General features: G+C 49.4%; 1 protein-coding gene across 2 annotated transcripts; it reads left to right on the forward strand.

Annotated features, from left to right (window-relative positions):
• Positions 1-932: 932 nt before the first annotated feature.
• PLEKHB1 (pleckstrin homology domain containing B1) lies at positions 933-15,194 on the forward strand. 2 transcript variants are annotated; one of them, XM_055320830.1, is made up of 8 exons: positions 933-1,154; positions 2,366-2,441; positions 3,585-3,737; positions 4,317-4,419; positions 5,472-5,511; positions 8,526-8,630; positions 13,278-13,374; positions 13,914-15,194. In XM_055320830.1, exons 1-8 carry the CDS (start codon positions 936-938, stop codon positions 14,048-14,050), a joined length of 930 nt encoding a protein of 309 aa, XP_055176805.1. In that variant the 5' UTR covers positions 933-935; the 3' UTR covers positions 14,051-15,194. The 2 variants fall into 2 exon arrangements, with proteins under 2 accessions (XP_055176805.1, XP_055176804.1); XM_055320829.1 differs by lacking the exon at positions 8,526-8,630 and having other exon boundaries at positions 949-1,154.
• Positions 15,195-17,376: the final 2,182 nt, after the last annotated feature.

Consider the following 17,376-nt stretch of genomic DNA (forward strand, 5'->3'; position numbering starts at 1 on the left):
AACAGTCCCTGTTCTCCGAATGACATCCTGGGTCTGCTCTTAGGTGGGGGTTTGTGGGTTTGGCCTATTCAAGGAAATGATCCTGGAGAGGCAGACCCAGGTGGTAGATACAGAAATGGCCTCCTTTTTCCAGTTGGGCCTCCTCTAATCATTTTAGACTATGCCCTAGGGAGAACTTTTCAACCCACAAATCAGACCACCTAACTCTTGAAACTCCCACCCCTAAGCTCCGGCCACTATGTCATAATGGCTAAACAAGTCTTGAGCCCATCATTCAAAGCTTCATGTTATGTCTTGCAAACCTTGCAGCTTCATTCTCTACCACTCCCCATGCCCTCCTCCCCCCTGTACTCTATTTTCTAAACACACTGAAATACTGGACACTCTTTTGAACTTCCTAATCAGGGCTCATATGATTCTCTTAGCTCTCCCCTGGGAAACTCCTACTCATCCCTCAAGAACCTTTTTTAGCCTCCTGGGGAGGTCTTCCTGAACCTCTTGAGCAAAGTGAGACTCTTCTCTTTGATCGTTAAATCATCCCCTGTACTGATAATCATACCCCCATACTAAATGTAAATTTTATTTACATTTAGTCTCCCCTACCAGACTGGAAGCTGGGGAAGGAAGGAGGAAAGGCCTTGTGGGATGCATCTTTGTGCCCTCCACTAGTGGATCCAGTACAGTGCCAGGCACAAACTGAGTATTGAGAGAATATGACAGAATTAGGAGGCTGGCTTCTCCTTTTAACCTTACTTTTTCTTAGAGAGTGAGTTAATGATTCTTAGGAAATGTATTTCATAATAAATGAGTGCACAAATGTCTTGGCAAAATAGAATTGCAGATGCAGTCTCTCACCTGTGCTCCAGGTCAGCACAAGGTTACCAGGAGAGGTCTTGCACCGCCCAGCTCTGGGGCTGCAGACTACAAGTCCCAGGATGCCTCGCGTGCGCGCATCTCTCCCCGCCCATCCCCTCCCAGGAGGCGGGGCGGGGCCAAGGGGCGGGGCCCAGGGGCAGCCAGGCCCAGGGCGCCGCCTGGGGATTGAAATACCCCAGGCGTTCTGGAACACACAAAGCGCAGGCGCAGCAGGTTGGGTAGCAGAAGCATCAAGTAGCGGCCGTTTTGGCAGCAGCATCCGCAAGAAGTGTAGACAGGTGGGTGCATCCAGGGGAGGCTGGAGAGGGCGTTTGCACCTGACCCTCTCGTCTGACCAGTGTTAGGACTTGGAGAGGGGAGGGAGAATCGGGAGAAGCAGGGACAAAGTCAGGCCTTCCAGCTCAGGTGTGCCAGCCCTTGCTACGCAGTAACAGGTGTGAGCAGGTGGGGGAAGGGCAGAGGCACCTGCTCCCAAGTAAGTCGGCCTCGGGAACAGGGGGAACCTGGATTCCAGGTTCACATACATGGACAAGTCATTCGCTGTCCCTCAGTTTATCCATCTGTAAAACAGGAGGAAAGACTACCCATCTAAGAGAATTACAGTGGGGACAAGGTGGAGTAGTCTAGTATGTGCAGCGATTTCTGAACTCTGCTGCACATTAGAATCATCTGGGATCTTTGAAGACTATCAGTGCTTGCCTCCCGGCCCCAGACTTTCTGATTTCATTATTATGGGATATGACCTGGGTATCGAAAGTTTTAAAAGCTCCTACTGGTGTAATGATTAGAAACTGAGACTGCTGGGTGTGAATGCTGGTTCCCCTGCTTACTAATCAGGGGGATCTGCACAAGTGATTGAGCTTCTCTATTTCTGTTTTCTGGTAATAACAAGGATTTTTGTGAGACTTCAGTGATATAAGCACTGAGAAACACCTGGCACATAATGCTTAGTCAATCAGAACTGCTTTTGAACTATTATCTTACATACTTTGTAAACGCTTCAGGTGAAGTTCAAATGGGAGGGAGGCATTTCTTATCATGAAAGTCCCTCATTCATTGCCATAATTTTAATATTCTGTGCTGCCAGCATTTCAAAATTCCAGGGTTTCCAACATTATACGTATTCCTCATCCCAGTCTCTACCTGCTTCAGAGACACACTTTCACAGATCTAGAAATGAAAGCCAGGGAGAAGGGACATGGTCAAGGTTATGGAGCTGAGATTGGAATCCAGGCTCCTGACCCCCACTCCCACACCCGCACAGTGGGTGGCTGCCCCCCCCCCCCCCCCCGCAAGAACAGTGTTCCCATTATCTTCCTGGAGCAGAAAAGGAGAAGGAGATTAGCAGGCTTACCCTTGTTTGTTTATGAGCACTCCCTTAAATGTTTCCTCGGTGGCTCCCCCAGGGAGGACAGAGCTGGGGCTGCTGTCTGGGGAGCTGCCCTGGAGTTGATGATGAGGCCTGTGTGTCCTATGGCTCCTCTCCTAGGTTCCACCTGACCCCATCCTGGAAAGTCCTTTCGAAGAGATGGCCCTGGTGAGGGGCGGCTGGCTGTGGAGACAGAGTGAGTGACCCCGGGCCAAATCCTTGTCTGTCCCTTGTCCAGGGACAGGAGTGAGGGGAAGTGGGCTTGTCAGGTGTGCCCCAGTGAACCATCCTCCCAAGAAATAAGACCCTCTTTATCCTCTCCTCCTCTTTGTCATGCTCTTCCTGCTGCTTGGAATGTCCTTCCTATTCCTGACTGCTTGGTAAATGTCCCCTTTTGTGAGGAGTCTTCTCTGACTTTTCCTCTGATCATCCACCCTCCAGCCTCTGCTGTAGCACCAAGCTGGGTTAGAGGCTTCCCACACTGTTTCCAATGCTTCATACAAACCTCTGTCAGAGCATTGCCCACCTCCCCATAACTGCCTTTCCCTATAAGTCTTCCCATACTGACCCCAGACTATGAGCTGCTCAAGAGCAGGGGCTGGGTTTGATGCTTTGCATATCCACAGCACCCTAGCCCAGGGCTGGCCACAGAACAAGGCTTAGAATAATATGAAAACACCTCTGTGCTTTGGATTCTGGGAAGCCCCAAGTAGTTCCCTTATGTCTTTGCCCTTTCTGTTCAAATTTTCAATTGTAAAAACGTCTAAAGTTAGGGATCAGGCTTCCAGACCCACCTCTGACCAGAATCGTGATCTGAACAAGAGTTGTCCCGGTTTAGGAGCTCCCCGATGACCCAGGACCCATTCTCAGTTCGTTCAGTTCAGCAAACACTGAGACAGGCCCAGCTGGGTGCCAGGTCCAGTATGGGGAGCTGTGGACACCCCCCCCCCCAGTCTAGTAGAAGAGACAGACACTACACAAAAGACTGTCACACAAGTCAGCCATAAGACATAAGAAAGAGGCTCAGGGTGGGGAGAGGTCTCTGTCCTTGAAGAAACCTGGGGCTTGGCCTTGGAAGCCCCCAAGGAAGGAATCTGGTCATTCATTTACCATTCAACACATTTATGGGATGTCTGCTATGTGTTAGGCCCAATGGGAGGCATTGGGTGAGCAAGACAGAAAGAAGCCCTGCCATCATTTCAGGAGGTAGGTAGACAAGAAAGGGGTGGTCATAACACTGGGGGGTGGGGGTAAGGGGATTCTGGGAGCCTGTCTAGGGCTCCTGCCTCTTAGCAGGCTCCGCTATCAGCCTACCTAGCAAATGTGGAATATTGCACAGGCTCCATCCTCCGCCGCTGGAAGCGGAACTGGTTCGCCCTGTGGCTGGATGGGACCCTGGGCTACTACCATGATGAGACTGCGCAGGATGAGGAGGATCGCGTGCTCATCCAATTCAACGTCCGTGACATAAAGATTGGCCAAGAGTGCCGCGGTGAGAAGCCCTTTTACCTCTGGCATTGTGAAAGTGGCCATGGCCCTCCCACTGTGTCTGTCTGATAACACCTGTATTAGGCTCTTTGCAGCTTCAGAGGGCTTCCATAGACATTGCTTCTGGGTCTCTACAACCCCAACTCCCGGGGGTGTGAATTAAGAAATGAGTTCCTACCCTGTGTTGGGCCTGGGTCCTATGCTGGGATCACAGAGGTGAGTCAGACACAGTTCCTGCCCTCTAGGTGCCAGGAACTAGATAAAGATGAAAAGAAATATGGAGAATCAAAGAGGTTTAGTAACTGGCCCAGAGTCACACAGCAAAATGTCCTCAGCCAAGACTCAGGCCCCAGTTATAACAGGGTAAATGACAGATGTCTCAAACTAGGGCAGTAGGCAAGTAGAAAGGTTGAAAGGCTCTCAAGAGTAAAGCAGAATCCCCCCCAAAAATGTGTGGGATCAGAGGACGTTGGCAATGACCAACAAACAGGACCCAGAGGTCAGTTCCTATTCTTGTTTCTGGTTTGCTGGGGGACCTGGGACCTGTGCTTTGTGGAAACCCCATACATGTGTCTGCCTCTAGATGTGCAGCCCCCAGAGGGCCGGAGCCGAGATGGCCTGCTAACTGTGAACCTCCGGGAGGGCTCCCGCCTGCACTTGTGTGCGGAGACCAAGGATGATGCCATGTGAGTTCTCCAGAAGAGGATAGGGCGGGATCTTGGGGAATGTAGCAGATGCCTCCTCCTCACTGGGCCTTCTGATTCCCAAAGGGTAGGAAAGGGGGACAAAGATGAGTCAGCAGGGTGGAGGCTGGGCAGACTTGAATGGCTCTTGGTGGTTGGTATGGTACCCAGGAAACTCCTCACATAGAATGTGATGGAACTCAGGACTGTTGAGGGAGGAGGATGCCTACCTGCCTCAGGTGTGTGGTCCTTGATCATACAGAGTCTTGTATTTAGCCAGCTTTGAGATGAGCCCTCACTTGGGAGTGATACAAAGGAAGAGACAGCTCTGTGACATCCATCTGATGACAGGGTCTGAGCTGTCCTTCCCACTGCCTTCTCGGAAGATGCCTTAGTGGGTGACCTTCGTTGAGGCATAGACTCTGACCCGCCTACCAGAGGCAGCCCACTATGTTGCAGGGACACCCCAATGTCGGATGCAGATCTCCACTGCGAGACTGGGTGTGCCTGCTTCCTCAAATTCTTTCCCTTCCTACCCTCTGGCTGAGGGTCGGTCGGCCTTTGCATTGTAGGAGGGTGAAAGAGATGGGGTGTGTGGGAGTGGGGAAGCTGAGCTCTGGGCAGACAAAGCACAGAGCCGCCTTGTCCACCCCAGCCAGGTGCCATGGCAACCAACAAAGGCCTGATTGTCTGGTGTCCACTGGGCCGGGGCTCTGGAGTCAGTGCCGGGGAACTGTGTTTGTAGGTTTGGGGGTGTGGAGGTGAGCTGCAGCTAGAGAACCAGCCCAGGCGTGCCAGAATCTGAAGGCCCCTAAGAGACCACCCAAGCCCAGCTGTCTATTGTCTTGACAGGGAAACTGTTTGAAAGAGGGTGAGACTGTAGGCTAAGAATGAATTAGGAGGCTCTAGCTCAAGTGAGGCTCTGTCCATGTGACTGAGGTGGGGGGCGGTTCACCTTTGTCTACCCAACGAGACTAGCTTGAGAAGGAAAGTCTAACATGGAGAGGCCTAATCTCCCACCTCCCTCCTCATGGTTTGGCGGGTTTGCTTTGCAGAGCATGGAAGACGGCACTGCTGGAGGCGAACTCCACCCCGGTGAGCCCCCATGCTCTCTCCTCTTCTCCCCCCACCCGTTCCTGCCATGGAATCATGGGTGACTCAGACTCGGTCTCCACCTGACAGGAGTTCTCAGTTCCTATATATGTGAGTGGATAGGCTTCTGTGGACTCAGATGTGCTGAGTCCCAGGTAGAAAAGGACAGAACACAGATAACTGGTGCTTAGAGGAAAGACAGAAAGAAGGAGGCGGCATGTGAGCTGGGGGAAAGGAACTACCTTTTATTGAGCAGCTATTATATGCCAGGCATGACACAGGTACAGTTCAGGCTGCTCCTTACAGCAGTCCTGTGAGGTTGGGATTATTGTTCCCTCTCTGCAGATAGTTAAGATTGAGCTTCATTCATTCACACAACAAATATTTACTGAGTTCCTACTATGTGCCAGGTACCAGGCCAAAGGGCAGGGATCAGAGGTGAACTAAGTAAGGAGGGGTAGGCCTGGCCTTCCTGGACTCAGCCTCGTGGGCAGCCAGATGTGAGGCAACTAATCATACAGTTCATGCAATTGTGGTAACTGCTCTGACAGGGATGTGCAATGTGCATTCAACAAGTGACCACCTGGGTGGCCTGATCCTGGTGGGAGTTTGGACAGGCTAAAAATGAGACCCAAAGGATAAACAGAAATGGACAGGGTGAGAGGGGTGTGGTGGGGTGAAAGGAATAGCATGTGCAAAGGCCCTGAGAGAGGTTAAGACTTTAGCAAGTTCAAGAACAGAATGAAGGCTGGGGCAGCTGGAGCTTAGAGAGCGAGAGCAGGGAGAAGGAGGGTTGGCAGGGCCAGGCATTATGGGCTATGTTAAGAATGTTGGTTTCTGGTAAGAACACCAAGAAGTCACTGAAAGCTTTCAAGCAGTTCATCTGATGATGAACAGATCAGAGATTTTTATTTGTATTTTTTTAATTTTAATTTAATTTAATTTTTTAAAAGATTTTATTTATTCATGAGAGAGAGAGAGAGAGAGAGAGGGAGAGAGAGAGAGAGAGAGGAGAGAGAGAGGCAGAGACACAGGCAGAGGGAAGTCCCTGCATGGAGTCCGACATGGGACTTGATCCAAGGTCTCCAAGATCATGCCCTAGGCTGAAGGCGGCACTAAACCACTGGGCCACCTGGGCTGCCCAGATTTGTATTTTTAAAAAGACAGCCTGGCTATTAGGGAGCGACTGGACTGCAGAGCGTAAGAGGAGATGCCAGGAGACCAGTTAGAAGGCTGGGACAGAGTCTTAGTGACTAGCTGGAGGTCTGGACCAAAGCCTTGCTGATGGCCTACGCTGATAAGAATAAGACATATTTAGGAAGTAGAGTCAATGGAGCTTAGTGATTGATGAAGGTGTGGGTTTGAGGAGCTGCCCAAAGCCCGCAGCTCAAGGGTGGCCCAGCTTGGCCCATCTGCCTGACTCCACATTCTGTGCTTGCTCCTTCTGTCTGTGGTATGGTGGAGCCCAATGTCATCTAGAGAGAAGTCTACTGGGCAGTAGCAGAGAAGACCAGATTGCATCTAGAACCCCTCTTGGGCATGTACCTGCTGAGGGCTGGGCATTGTGTTCTGTATCTACCATTGGTTATATCATTTAATCTTCCCACAGCCTTGATAGGGTTGGTACTTTTAGTCCCATTTTACAGATAGGGAAGCTGGAGTTCAGAGGGGAGGTAACTTATCTGAAACCTAGTCTTAAGTCAGTGGAAGAACCTGTACTGGAACCTAGGTCAGTGATATTTGGAGAGAAGGGCATTAGCTGCAGAAAGAACTACATGAGCAGAGGTGGGGAAGTGAGATGTGCACACGTACGTGTGTGTGTGTGTGTGTGTAAGGGCCCGGAGTCTGGCCTGGCTGGAGGATAACACATGGAAAGAAAGAAATGGGAGAGATGACCTCTGAGGAGTGTTGTGGGGAGCAATAAAGGGCATGAAGCAGGAAGGTCTGTGGCCAGACTTTGGGGAGCAGACTCAGGCTTCTGGGTGGAGGCTGGATTAGAGTGAGGAGGTTGGAGCAGCAGTCAGCAGGGTGGAGGCACCTCTGTTGGCTAACTTGGGTCTGAGCTGCAAATCTCCCATATGCAGGGCCAATCTGTCCCACCCGAAAGAGGCGGAAGGAGGTGAGGGCTGACCGTTCTGCACTCTTGACTCTATGAAGCTGCCTTGTCTTTTCTCTGCCTGTGCACCTTCCCAGTGCTCTGCTCACATCTCTCTGCTCTGATCCTCTCTCCACCTCCCAGAACCCCCCTTCACACACACCCCTCTGGTCCCAGCGCTTGCTCTAGTGGAATGTTTGTGTTCTTTGTACCAGTGTCTGCCTGGCTCTGAGTGTTCACGCCTGTGTTTGTGCCTTCTCTCTGTCCTGTGCCTATGTAGGAGTGACCTGCACTTTGTCCCTCCATGTCCTGCAGATTTATACCCCGCCCCCCGGATGGAGGCTATTCCAGGGAACACAGAGCCAGGGACACAGCCAGGGGCAAGGCTGGGAGGCCAGTGAAGGGGGCAGGTGGGTGGGAGGGCAGATCAGAACTGTTCTGTCCTCCCTGGAGACCAGGAGCCTCAGCAGTCTAAAACAGGTGAAGGCAGGCTAATTCTGGAGAGACACAACTGACCCTTCTCTGTGTGACTTAGGCCAAGTAACTACCCTGAGCCTCCCTCCATTACCATGCGCTGAGGAGGAAGGGGACAACTCTTACTTTTTCCCACAGCCAGCTGGCAGAGGGCTCTGGTAGGGCCTGTTATTATTTTTTTTTTAAGATTTTATTTATTCATGAGAGACACATAGAGAGAGGCAGAGACACAGGCAGAGGGAGAAGCAGGCTCTCGGCGGGGACCCCGACACGGGGTACTTGATCCCAGGATCATGACCTGAGCCAAAGGCAGACATTCGACCACTGAGCCACCCAGGTGTCCCAGATTTGGTAGGGCCTGTTAAAAGCTCTGAGTTTCTCCAGATGTAGAGGGCCTCTGACACCTCCTCCCTCCCTCCCTCTTCTTGGGTTTCTGTGGCTTGAGCAGGCCCCAGCTGGAGCCACCGTCCCTCCCAGGAGCCGCCGAGTTTGCCCCAAGGTCAGGTGTGTGACCCGCTCATGGAGCCCCTGTAAGGTTGAGAGGCGGATCTGGGTAAGTGCTGGCTCAGCCCTCCCTGCCTCCATTCGGCCACGAGGATGTGCCTCCAAAACTGGGCCTGGTCACATCCCTTCCCTGCTCACAAACATCCCATGGCTCCCTAACACCCACAGGGCACCAACCACAGCACTATTTTCAAGGGCCTCAGGGTCTGGCCTGGGCCAATCTCATCTACCACATCCTCTCATCTCCTGCGCTCTAGCTACTCTGTTTCCTATGTTCCCAACTGTGCCAGACTTCTCCCCTCTTTCTAGGCTTTGCATGTGCCATTCTCTCTGTTGTGAAAACTCTTAGTTTTCTTTTTCACCTGACAAACAGATGCTTAGCCTCTGAGAACCACTTCAAAGGCTGCTTGCTACCTTCTCAGGGAAGACTTCCCAGACCTCCCTTCACAGCCTGCTGCACTAATGCTTAGTATTGTCTTATTAGGCCTGGTTTCAAGATCCTTTATTTCAGTCTCTATTCTCCCATTAGACCTGCAACTTCCTCCAAGGTAAAGACCAGGTCTGATCAGCTCTGCCCCTAGCGTGCCTAGCACAGTGCTGGGTATACAGCAGGCACTCAATGAAAGCTCAGTGACAGGGACAGTCTATTTTGACCCTCCTTATTCCTGGTGCATGGAGCTAGGGCACAAGTGAGCCTCAGGCAGTGTTCACCAAATGAGTGAATGAATGAATGACTAAAGGGAGGAAGGAGGAGTGAAAACCCTCTTTTAATGGCATCATTACCTCATGTCGTAATGTAATTTAGTCCATATCTGTCTCCCTTCTCCCATCCCAGAATATCTGGAATCTCTAGAAAGCAGGATTGGGGGATGAATTCTCTCTGTCCTCAGTATTCAGCAGGGCATGGGGTGGGTAGAGTGGAGGCTTGTCCTAGAGTGCCTATCTTCTTTTTTAATTTTAATTTTTAATTTTTAAAAAAGAGAGTGTGCATGAGTGAGGGGGAGGGACAGAAGGAGAGAGAGAAGCAGACTCCCTGCTCAGCAGGGAGCCCAACATGGGATTTGATCCCAGGACCCCAGGATCGTGACCTGAGCTGCAGGCAGATGCTTAACCCACTGAGTCACCCAGGAGCCTCAAGTATTTGTCCTTTTTTTTTTTTTAATGTTTTAAAAGAATTTATTTATTCATGAGAGACACAGAGCTCAAGGCAGATGCTCAACTGCTGAGCCACCCAGGTGTCCCTGCTTGTCCTTTATAGCTGTGAACTCCTTTTCTGGCACATTAGTGCTTAATGTGACAGTGCCTTAGATTTACATCAGGACTTTAAAAAAAACCCAAACATTCAGATCCTATCTCTGGATGCTTTAATTCTGTAGGTCTGGAGTGGGGCCTTGGAAATCTGTGGTTAAAAAAACGTATTCAGGTAAGTCTGATGTGCAGAACCACTGAACCCAGAAATGCCAAGCCTACCTGGGATGCATAGATGTGGCTCAGCTGGATTCTCATTGTGCCTTAGGAATGGGCATTGTAGGAAAGACTGTTCCCATTTATAGATGTGAAAACTGAGGCTCTGAGAGGCTATATAACTTGACTAGGTCACTTGACTCATCAGTGGCAGGACTAGGACTTCTATCCCAGCATTCTGAGACATCCTCCCTGCCCAAAGGAGGATATGAGTTTGTTTAAAGTGAGGATGCCTAAAAATCGGATTTAAAATCTGTAAACCTGGGGATCCCTGGGTGGCTCAGCGGTTTAGCACCTGCCTTTGGCCCAGGGCGCGATCCTGGAGTCCCGGGATCGAGTCCCACGTCGGGCTCCCGGCATGGAGCCTGCTTCTCCCTCTGCCTGTGTCTCTGCCTCTCTCTCTCTCTCTCTGTGACTATCATAAATAAACTAAAAAAATAATAATAATAAAAAAATTAAAAAATTAAAAAAAAATCTGTAAACCTAAGTAACAACAGCTTTTCTTAGGGAAGGGATCTATTCATGTGTGACCTCCTGATTGACCCTGTACTTGCAAAAGGGGCTGGGCTTTTAGAGGATCAGGGATCAAGCCCTTAGTTAGGTTCTCCCCATGGGGTCTCTGTGGGATCCCCTGACCCGTTGCCAGGTAACTCACATGAGTTTACCTCTGGGCCTCCCAGACCTGGAGGGTAGAAACAAGTGCCACAAGGGACATGAGGTGGTGTTTTCCACTCTCTCTAAGGCCTGACAGGGCCACAGGCTCACTATGCAGCTGCTGGGCAGGTATAGGCTCTACATCTCAAGTTCTCTACAAATCAAATTTGGGATCTGAGTGCTTGGCTTTCTCTTGGTCCTCCTAGGCATAGAGTTCAGATCTTGGCTCTAACTGGGTAAGAGAAAGAAAGCCCTGTTGGATCACCTTTAGGGAAGAACATAATGAGGAAAGTCACTTGAGATTAAGCATTGCTTGTCATCGTCCCTTACTTGAGGCTGGATTTAGAGCTGTGTGACCTTGGTTCCCATCTGGCTCTGTACTTGACTCACTAGAGATAAATTCAATCCACTAGTCACCTATCATATCCCAATGAGGCCTGAGTAGACTCCCCCCTTCATGGGGTGGGGGTCTCCAAGTCTGAAGAGAGAGATACACACTCCTAGGGATACAAACAATGACACTGTAGAGTGATTGGTGCTATGATAAGGAGACTCTAAGGGCTATGGGACCCCAGATGGGACCTTCACAGAACCTGAAGTTTGGGGAGGGTGATACTTGGGTTCAGTCTGAAAGATAAGTTAGGTAGTTGGATGAAAAATGCAGAGAAAGGCAACCCCATCAAAGAGAAATGGCATGGAGATTTGAAATCACAAGGTGTGCATGGTGAACTCCCCTTTACAGCCAAACCTTTTTTTTTTAACTTTATTTATTCATTTGAGAGAGAGAGAGAGAATGAGTACTCATGAGCAGGGGGAGGGGCAGAGGGAGAGGGACAAGGAGACTCCCCATTGAGCAGGGAGCCTGATGCTGAGCTCAATCCCAGGATCCCGAGATCGTGACCTGAGCCTAAGGCAGATACTTAACCGACTGAGCCACCCAGGTGCACCTATAGCCAAATTTCTTGAAAGAGATGTCATATGTTGATTCCACCCTTCACCACTCAATCATTCTTCAACTCTCCAGAGCCTGGATTCCTACCCAACCACTCCTCTGAAAAATGTTTTTTTCAAGGTCACCCACAACTTCCAAGTTACCAAAACCAATTGCTTATTCTCTTGGCACTGGTCAAAAAGATGGACAGAAGAACATATGTAGAAGTTAAAATCATGAGACCTGCCTGGTAGCTGATGTGATATGGAACACAAATGCGTGAAGACAAGGGTGCTAACCTGATGTCTTGGTTTGAGTGCATGGGATGGTGGCATTTAGAGAAAAGTATTTATAGAAGAATAAGTTTGGGAGGTGGGTGATGAAATCACTTTGAGATAGGTGGGGTTTAAGACACCTGGACTTCTGAAGGGAGTTGGACCATTCAAGTGTGACACCCAGTGAGAGATGAAGAAGGGGCCGAGAGAGAAGAAGATCCTGCCCCTTTTCCAGGCCTGCTCTCCAGGGGATAAAATGAAGGGCTTGGATTAGGAGCTTCCATTTAATTCACATATTTATTAGTTCTTGCTATTCATTAGGTCCTGGATGTAATCAGAGTCCTTGCTTATAAGTAGCTCACATTTGGGGTGCAGGCAGGAAAGGTCAGGAGGAGAGATACGAACAAAAGATACAAGCAGAGTCCATAGAGAACTCAGAAAGAAAGGATTCTTTCTGAAACCAGGAGGGCTTCCTAGAGTGGGTGACTTGTGAATTAGGTTTTGAGGGGTTGATAAAATTTTTTTTAAGGTTTTATTTATTTATTCATGAGAATACACACAGAGACAGAGGCAGAGACATAGGCAGAGGGAGAAGCAGGCTCCATGCAGGGAGCCCAATGTGGGACTTGATCCCGGGACTCCAGGATCACACCCTGAGCAGAAGACAGATGCTAAACCGTTGAGCCACCTAAGCGTCCTGGGTTGATAAAATTCTAATGGAGAGACTGCATCCGTCCCCACCAGAGAGAGCAATGATCATTCTCCGAGCCTCTGTCCCTAGCTCTATGGTGATATGAGCATAATAATGTCTGCAGTAAGAAGTAGAAGAAGTAACAAATATGGATACTTCCCCCAGGGCCTGGTAAATGTGGTACATGATGGTTGCTCGATAATATTTTAGTTTCCATCCTTACCCTTCTTTCCTACCCCCCCCCCAACCTGCTTTTTCTTCTGGGCCTGGGGCTGGGCAATGTGCCCCATCTCATGACTAGGAGAGTAGAGAAATCCACTGGATTTCTCCAAATGTGACCAATGGAAAGCAGCTAGCAAATATTAGACTATGTTGGGAAGTTGGGAGCCATGGAGAATTTTTTTTTTCATGGAGAATTTTTGATCAGGGAAGTGCTAGGGAGTCCAGGGCAGGAAAAATGGGATCCTGGGAGCTGGATGTTGGGGCTAAAGTTTCAGAGGACAAGAACCATGGACTGTATGCAGAGGCAGGGCCTCTTTCCTGGAGCTTGCTGGTTCTTGGGGGATCATTTCTAAACTTGGGGAAGTGGTTTTGTGGGCCTAGAAGGACCTAAGCCGGGTGTGTTGAGACCAAACCTGGGATAGAGAGTTCCCGGGCAGCTAACCCAGTGGGGCTCCCCAGGTACGCGTCTACAGCCCATACCAGGACTACTATGAGGTGGTACCCCCCAATGCGCACGAAGCCACATATATCCGCAGCTACTACGGACCCTACGCAGGTAAGTCTCCCACCTGGTTCGCCCCCCTGCCCCAATCCAGCGCCAGGCCCCACTCATGTAGTGACCCCTCTGCTGGGCCCCCCACATCCCGAGACTCGGAATACCTGGGACCAGCGCCCCTCCACACTGTAGAGTGGCGCTCACCTCTCAACGCCCGCCCCTTCTCACTGGCTGTCCCGTGATACCCGTTTCTGAGCTGGTGGCGACCCCTGGTGGCCAAAGGCGGGAACAGCCACCTCCTCCCGCCTGCAAGCCTGGCAATTAGGAATGCCCATCCTCTGGTGGGGCCTGGAGGTTCTTAGAGATCCCCGGGTTTCCTCGCTGTTGCACCCTAGCCTCATAGCCCCAGAATGTCCGTAGCAGATTCAAGGCCTGTAAGCCCTGGGAAAAGAGCACGAGTCCTTCCTGCATCGAGGCCTCAGTTTCTCCAACTGAGGTGCAGGAAAGTGGGCTCTGCCTCTTGTCATGGGTTGAGCATGAGTCTCAGGGCGAAGATGTCTGTGCCCTTAAGTCCCCAGCCCACATGGCTCTCTCCACAGGCCCCGGTGTGACGCACGTGGTAGTGCGGGAGGATCCCTGCTACAGTGCTGGCGCTCCGCTGGCCATGGGCATGCTTGCCGGGGCTGCCACAGGCGCAGCACTAGGCTCGCTCATGTGGTCGCCCTGCTGGTTCTGAGCCCTGGGACTCGGAGTGTGGACCCTGCGCATAGACCAACAACAGACCCCTGTTCTTACTTGACCCTCCACTAAGACCTGTCATACTTTGGCTCCTTCCTCTCCATTAAACCCTTCTGGACTTGGATCATCCATCCCACTCCCTCACCCTCTAAATTGGAAGAAGCTATCATCCCAGGCGCAAACATAGCTCAAAATCCTTATATCTACTGCAAGACACCCCAGAATTTCATTATACACATATATGGACACATTTTCCCCAAATACACAGGACACAGAAGACACAACTCATGTGACTTCAAGTTCCCAGGTGCTGGAGACACAGGAGTCAGGTTCTTTCTCCAGCAGCTGGAGAGTTATAAAGACAGAGTTATCCTCCATCTACATGAGGATAAAGAACAAAAAGAAAGTAGGCTAGAAGTAGGATTGTTGGCAAGAGTGCAGAACAGTGAATATCATGGCATGTCCAAGGAATTGAGTTCAGTTAGGCTGGGGTGGGGACTGGGATCAGATCATGATGGCCCTCCAGGCTAAAGAGCTTGCTGGGGAGATGTGAGCTTTTTGGACGGAAGTTTCATGATTGTGCCTATAATGAATATAATGCCCTTTTGTTAATACTGACACATACTCAAATCTAAAACCTGAGGGTAGCCCCATTCCCACTACCAGCTTCCTGGGTCCCTTGTTTCTTCAGGGCTCAGATTTCCCCCATGTTAGGATGCCTGGGGCAGCAATTGAGCTGAACCTGGGGTCCCCTTGCTGGGGAGCAGATGAGCTCTATTTGGGACCTCCAGCCCTAGGATGGGTGCCTCCATCAAGCCATGCATTCCTGGTCCCCAAGAACTTGGGACCTCTGTCCATATCTGTGGTTGTCACCATCTCAGGCTTTGTCTCTTCCTTCACCCTGGGGGAGAGGCAGTGTTCACCTCTTGGGCCTGATCCATTAGGAAGCCCTACGTGTGCCTCCCTATCGAGTGGCCCAGCAGTCTCTCCATTTGGCTCCCTTCCAATTTCTTCTCCCTTTCTGTCCTAATAGAAGTGCTAACGTTCCTGCCCGGTAGCCAGAGTAGCCTGCTAAAATTCCCTTGTAGGTAGGGGCTCCAGTGACCCTGCTGCAGAGACTAATAAAGATGTGATTGGCTCTAGCGCTGGCTCTGGCTTTTTTGTCCTCCCCCTACCCCACAAGGGGCCTTGTCCCCCTGGGACAGCTCATATCAGTGATTCAGCACCTACTAGTGCCTTCTTTGGTGTAGTGAGAAGACTATGTAAGGGCAAGTAGGGCTGGTGACAGCATGTTAACAGCAATTTGGGACAATTCACTTAACCTTTCTGGATCTTGCTTTCCCCACCCATAAGGTGGTAGGTTGAAGGTGGCCATCCCTGAGGGCTCAAAAGGAAAGGCTATGTCAGGGTCTCTGTCATCTGATCTGATGGGTGATCCAGGCTGTGCCCTGTCTGAGAGTCTGGTGGTGTAGAGGTCCTTTCCATTAGGTTCCCATCCTTCCAGAGTTGAATCAAGGAGTTAGTTTCATAGAAAGTAGGTGGCCAGGGCCTTTTGAGGCTGCAAATGACAGAAACCACCTGCTCAAACTGATTTAAGCCAAAGAAGGGAAAGCATTGGGTTATATAACTAGGAAGTCCAGAAACTGATGCAGGGATTCAGCATTCCTTAGACTTTGTTTTCATCTTTATAGCCACAGAGCTGGCTCATTCAGAGGCTGCAGTGATATTCTGGGTTCAAGTCTAGCCAAGAGAGCTTTTCTTCCTCCAACAGTATGAATAAAAGTCCTGGGGCAGAAGGACATTAGCCAAAATTGGGTCCTGTGGTCATCCATGAGGCTATGGTGATCTGGAAAAGATCGTCTAAAAGAACAAGGCTTAGAACAGGGGTGGGGTGGGGTGGGGAGTTCCAAAGTAAGTTTAGGGCACCATTCCAAGAGTAGGAAGAATAGATGAGAACTAAGTGGCAAAAAATTCAGGTGTTTGCCCCAGCCATATCCCCAGAGCCCCTAAGTTAGAGGGAGACATAAACACCAATGATTTTGATGAGGTGAGAGGTAAGTGAGGGACATGGTACAGTGGGAGCTCTGAGGAGAGGTATCCCACTCTGCCAAGGAAACTGGGGAAAGCTCTGGGACAGGAAGTAGAAATTTAGGATGAGCCTTGAAGGATGAATAGGAATTTGTCAAGCAGAGAGGGGAGGGAGAGCTTTCCACACAGAAAGAACACATGGAAGAAATGGCATGAGCAATGGCCATAGAAGACCAAAGTCTTCACTCTGAAGTTCAGTCTGATGTCACAGAAGATTGCATGATGAAGAGGGATGGGAGATGAGACCGTATTATAGAGAACCTTCCACAACTGGGTTAAGGGCTCTTTTCTTTGTGCCTCTACAGCCTCAGGGCTTACCATTTATCATGGTCCTGACAAGACCCTGGTTCTTTCCACTCAACCCACTGAACAGGGCAAGAAAAAAAATGGATACTTCAAATGCAGTTTGCTTCAAATCTTTCCCTAATAGGATTGCTGCATGATTTTTTAATCTTCCAGCTGTCCAGTAGACAACTATTAAATTATTCACACACACTTTAAGACAAATATTCTTAGAAAACAGTCTGACCTGGAGGTGGCTTACAGACCACATCTGGCTCATATATTCTTTTGTTTGGTCAGCACAGTGTTTTTAAGAATTTTTGAATTAAAATGTGATACTACTACATATCCACCTAAATGGCTAAAGGTGAAAGACAACATTAAGTACTGATGTGGAGCAAATAGAAATCTCACATGAGTGTAAACCGGTACCACTGCTTTGAAAACTAATCAGTAAAGAAAGACAAGTATTTGCATACCTCATAACCCATCAATTATATTCCTAGAGTACACCAAACAGCAATGTGTACATATATTTACCAAAAAAATAGGTAAAAAAGCATCATAAAAAGCAGAAAAACTCAAATTTTAGAATAGGTGGATCTATGGTATATTTCACTAGCAAAATGGAATATTCAATGAGAATTAATTACCCATATTATATGCAAAATTGGGAGTGAATGAAAAAATATAACAAGAGGAGTGAAGAGGAGGTGGGAAAATAGAATTATACTGTGGCAAGTTTTCTGTATTTTATGTGAAATAGTACAATATTAAGTGCATGCTGATAAGTCAAAGACGCACAGTGGAAGAAACAAGTGTTGGTGAGGATGTGGAGAAAAGAAACCCTCATGCACTGCTGGTGAGAATGCAAACTAGTGCAGCCTTTGTGGAAAATAGTATGGATTTAAAAATAGGACTACCAAAAAACAAAAAATAGGACTACCTTATGAT

Source organism: Nyctereutes procyonoides, unplaced genomic scaffold, assembly GCF_905146905.1.
Source record: "Nyctereutes procyonoides isolate TBG_1078 unplaced genomic scaffold, NYPRO_anot_genome, whole genome shotgun sequence".
Lineage (NCBI taxonomy): Eukaryota > Metazoa > Chordata > Mammalia > Carnivora > Canidae > Nyctereutes > Nyctereutes procyonoides.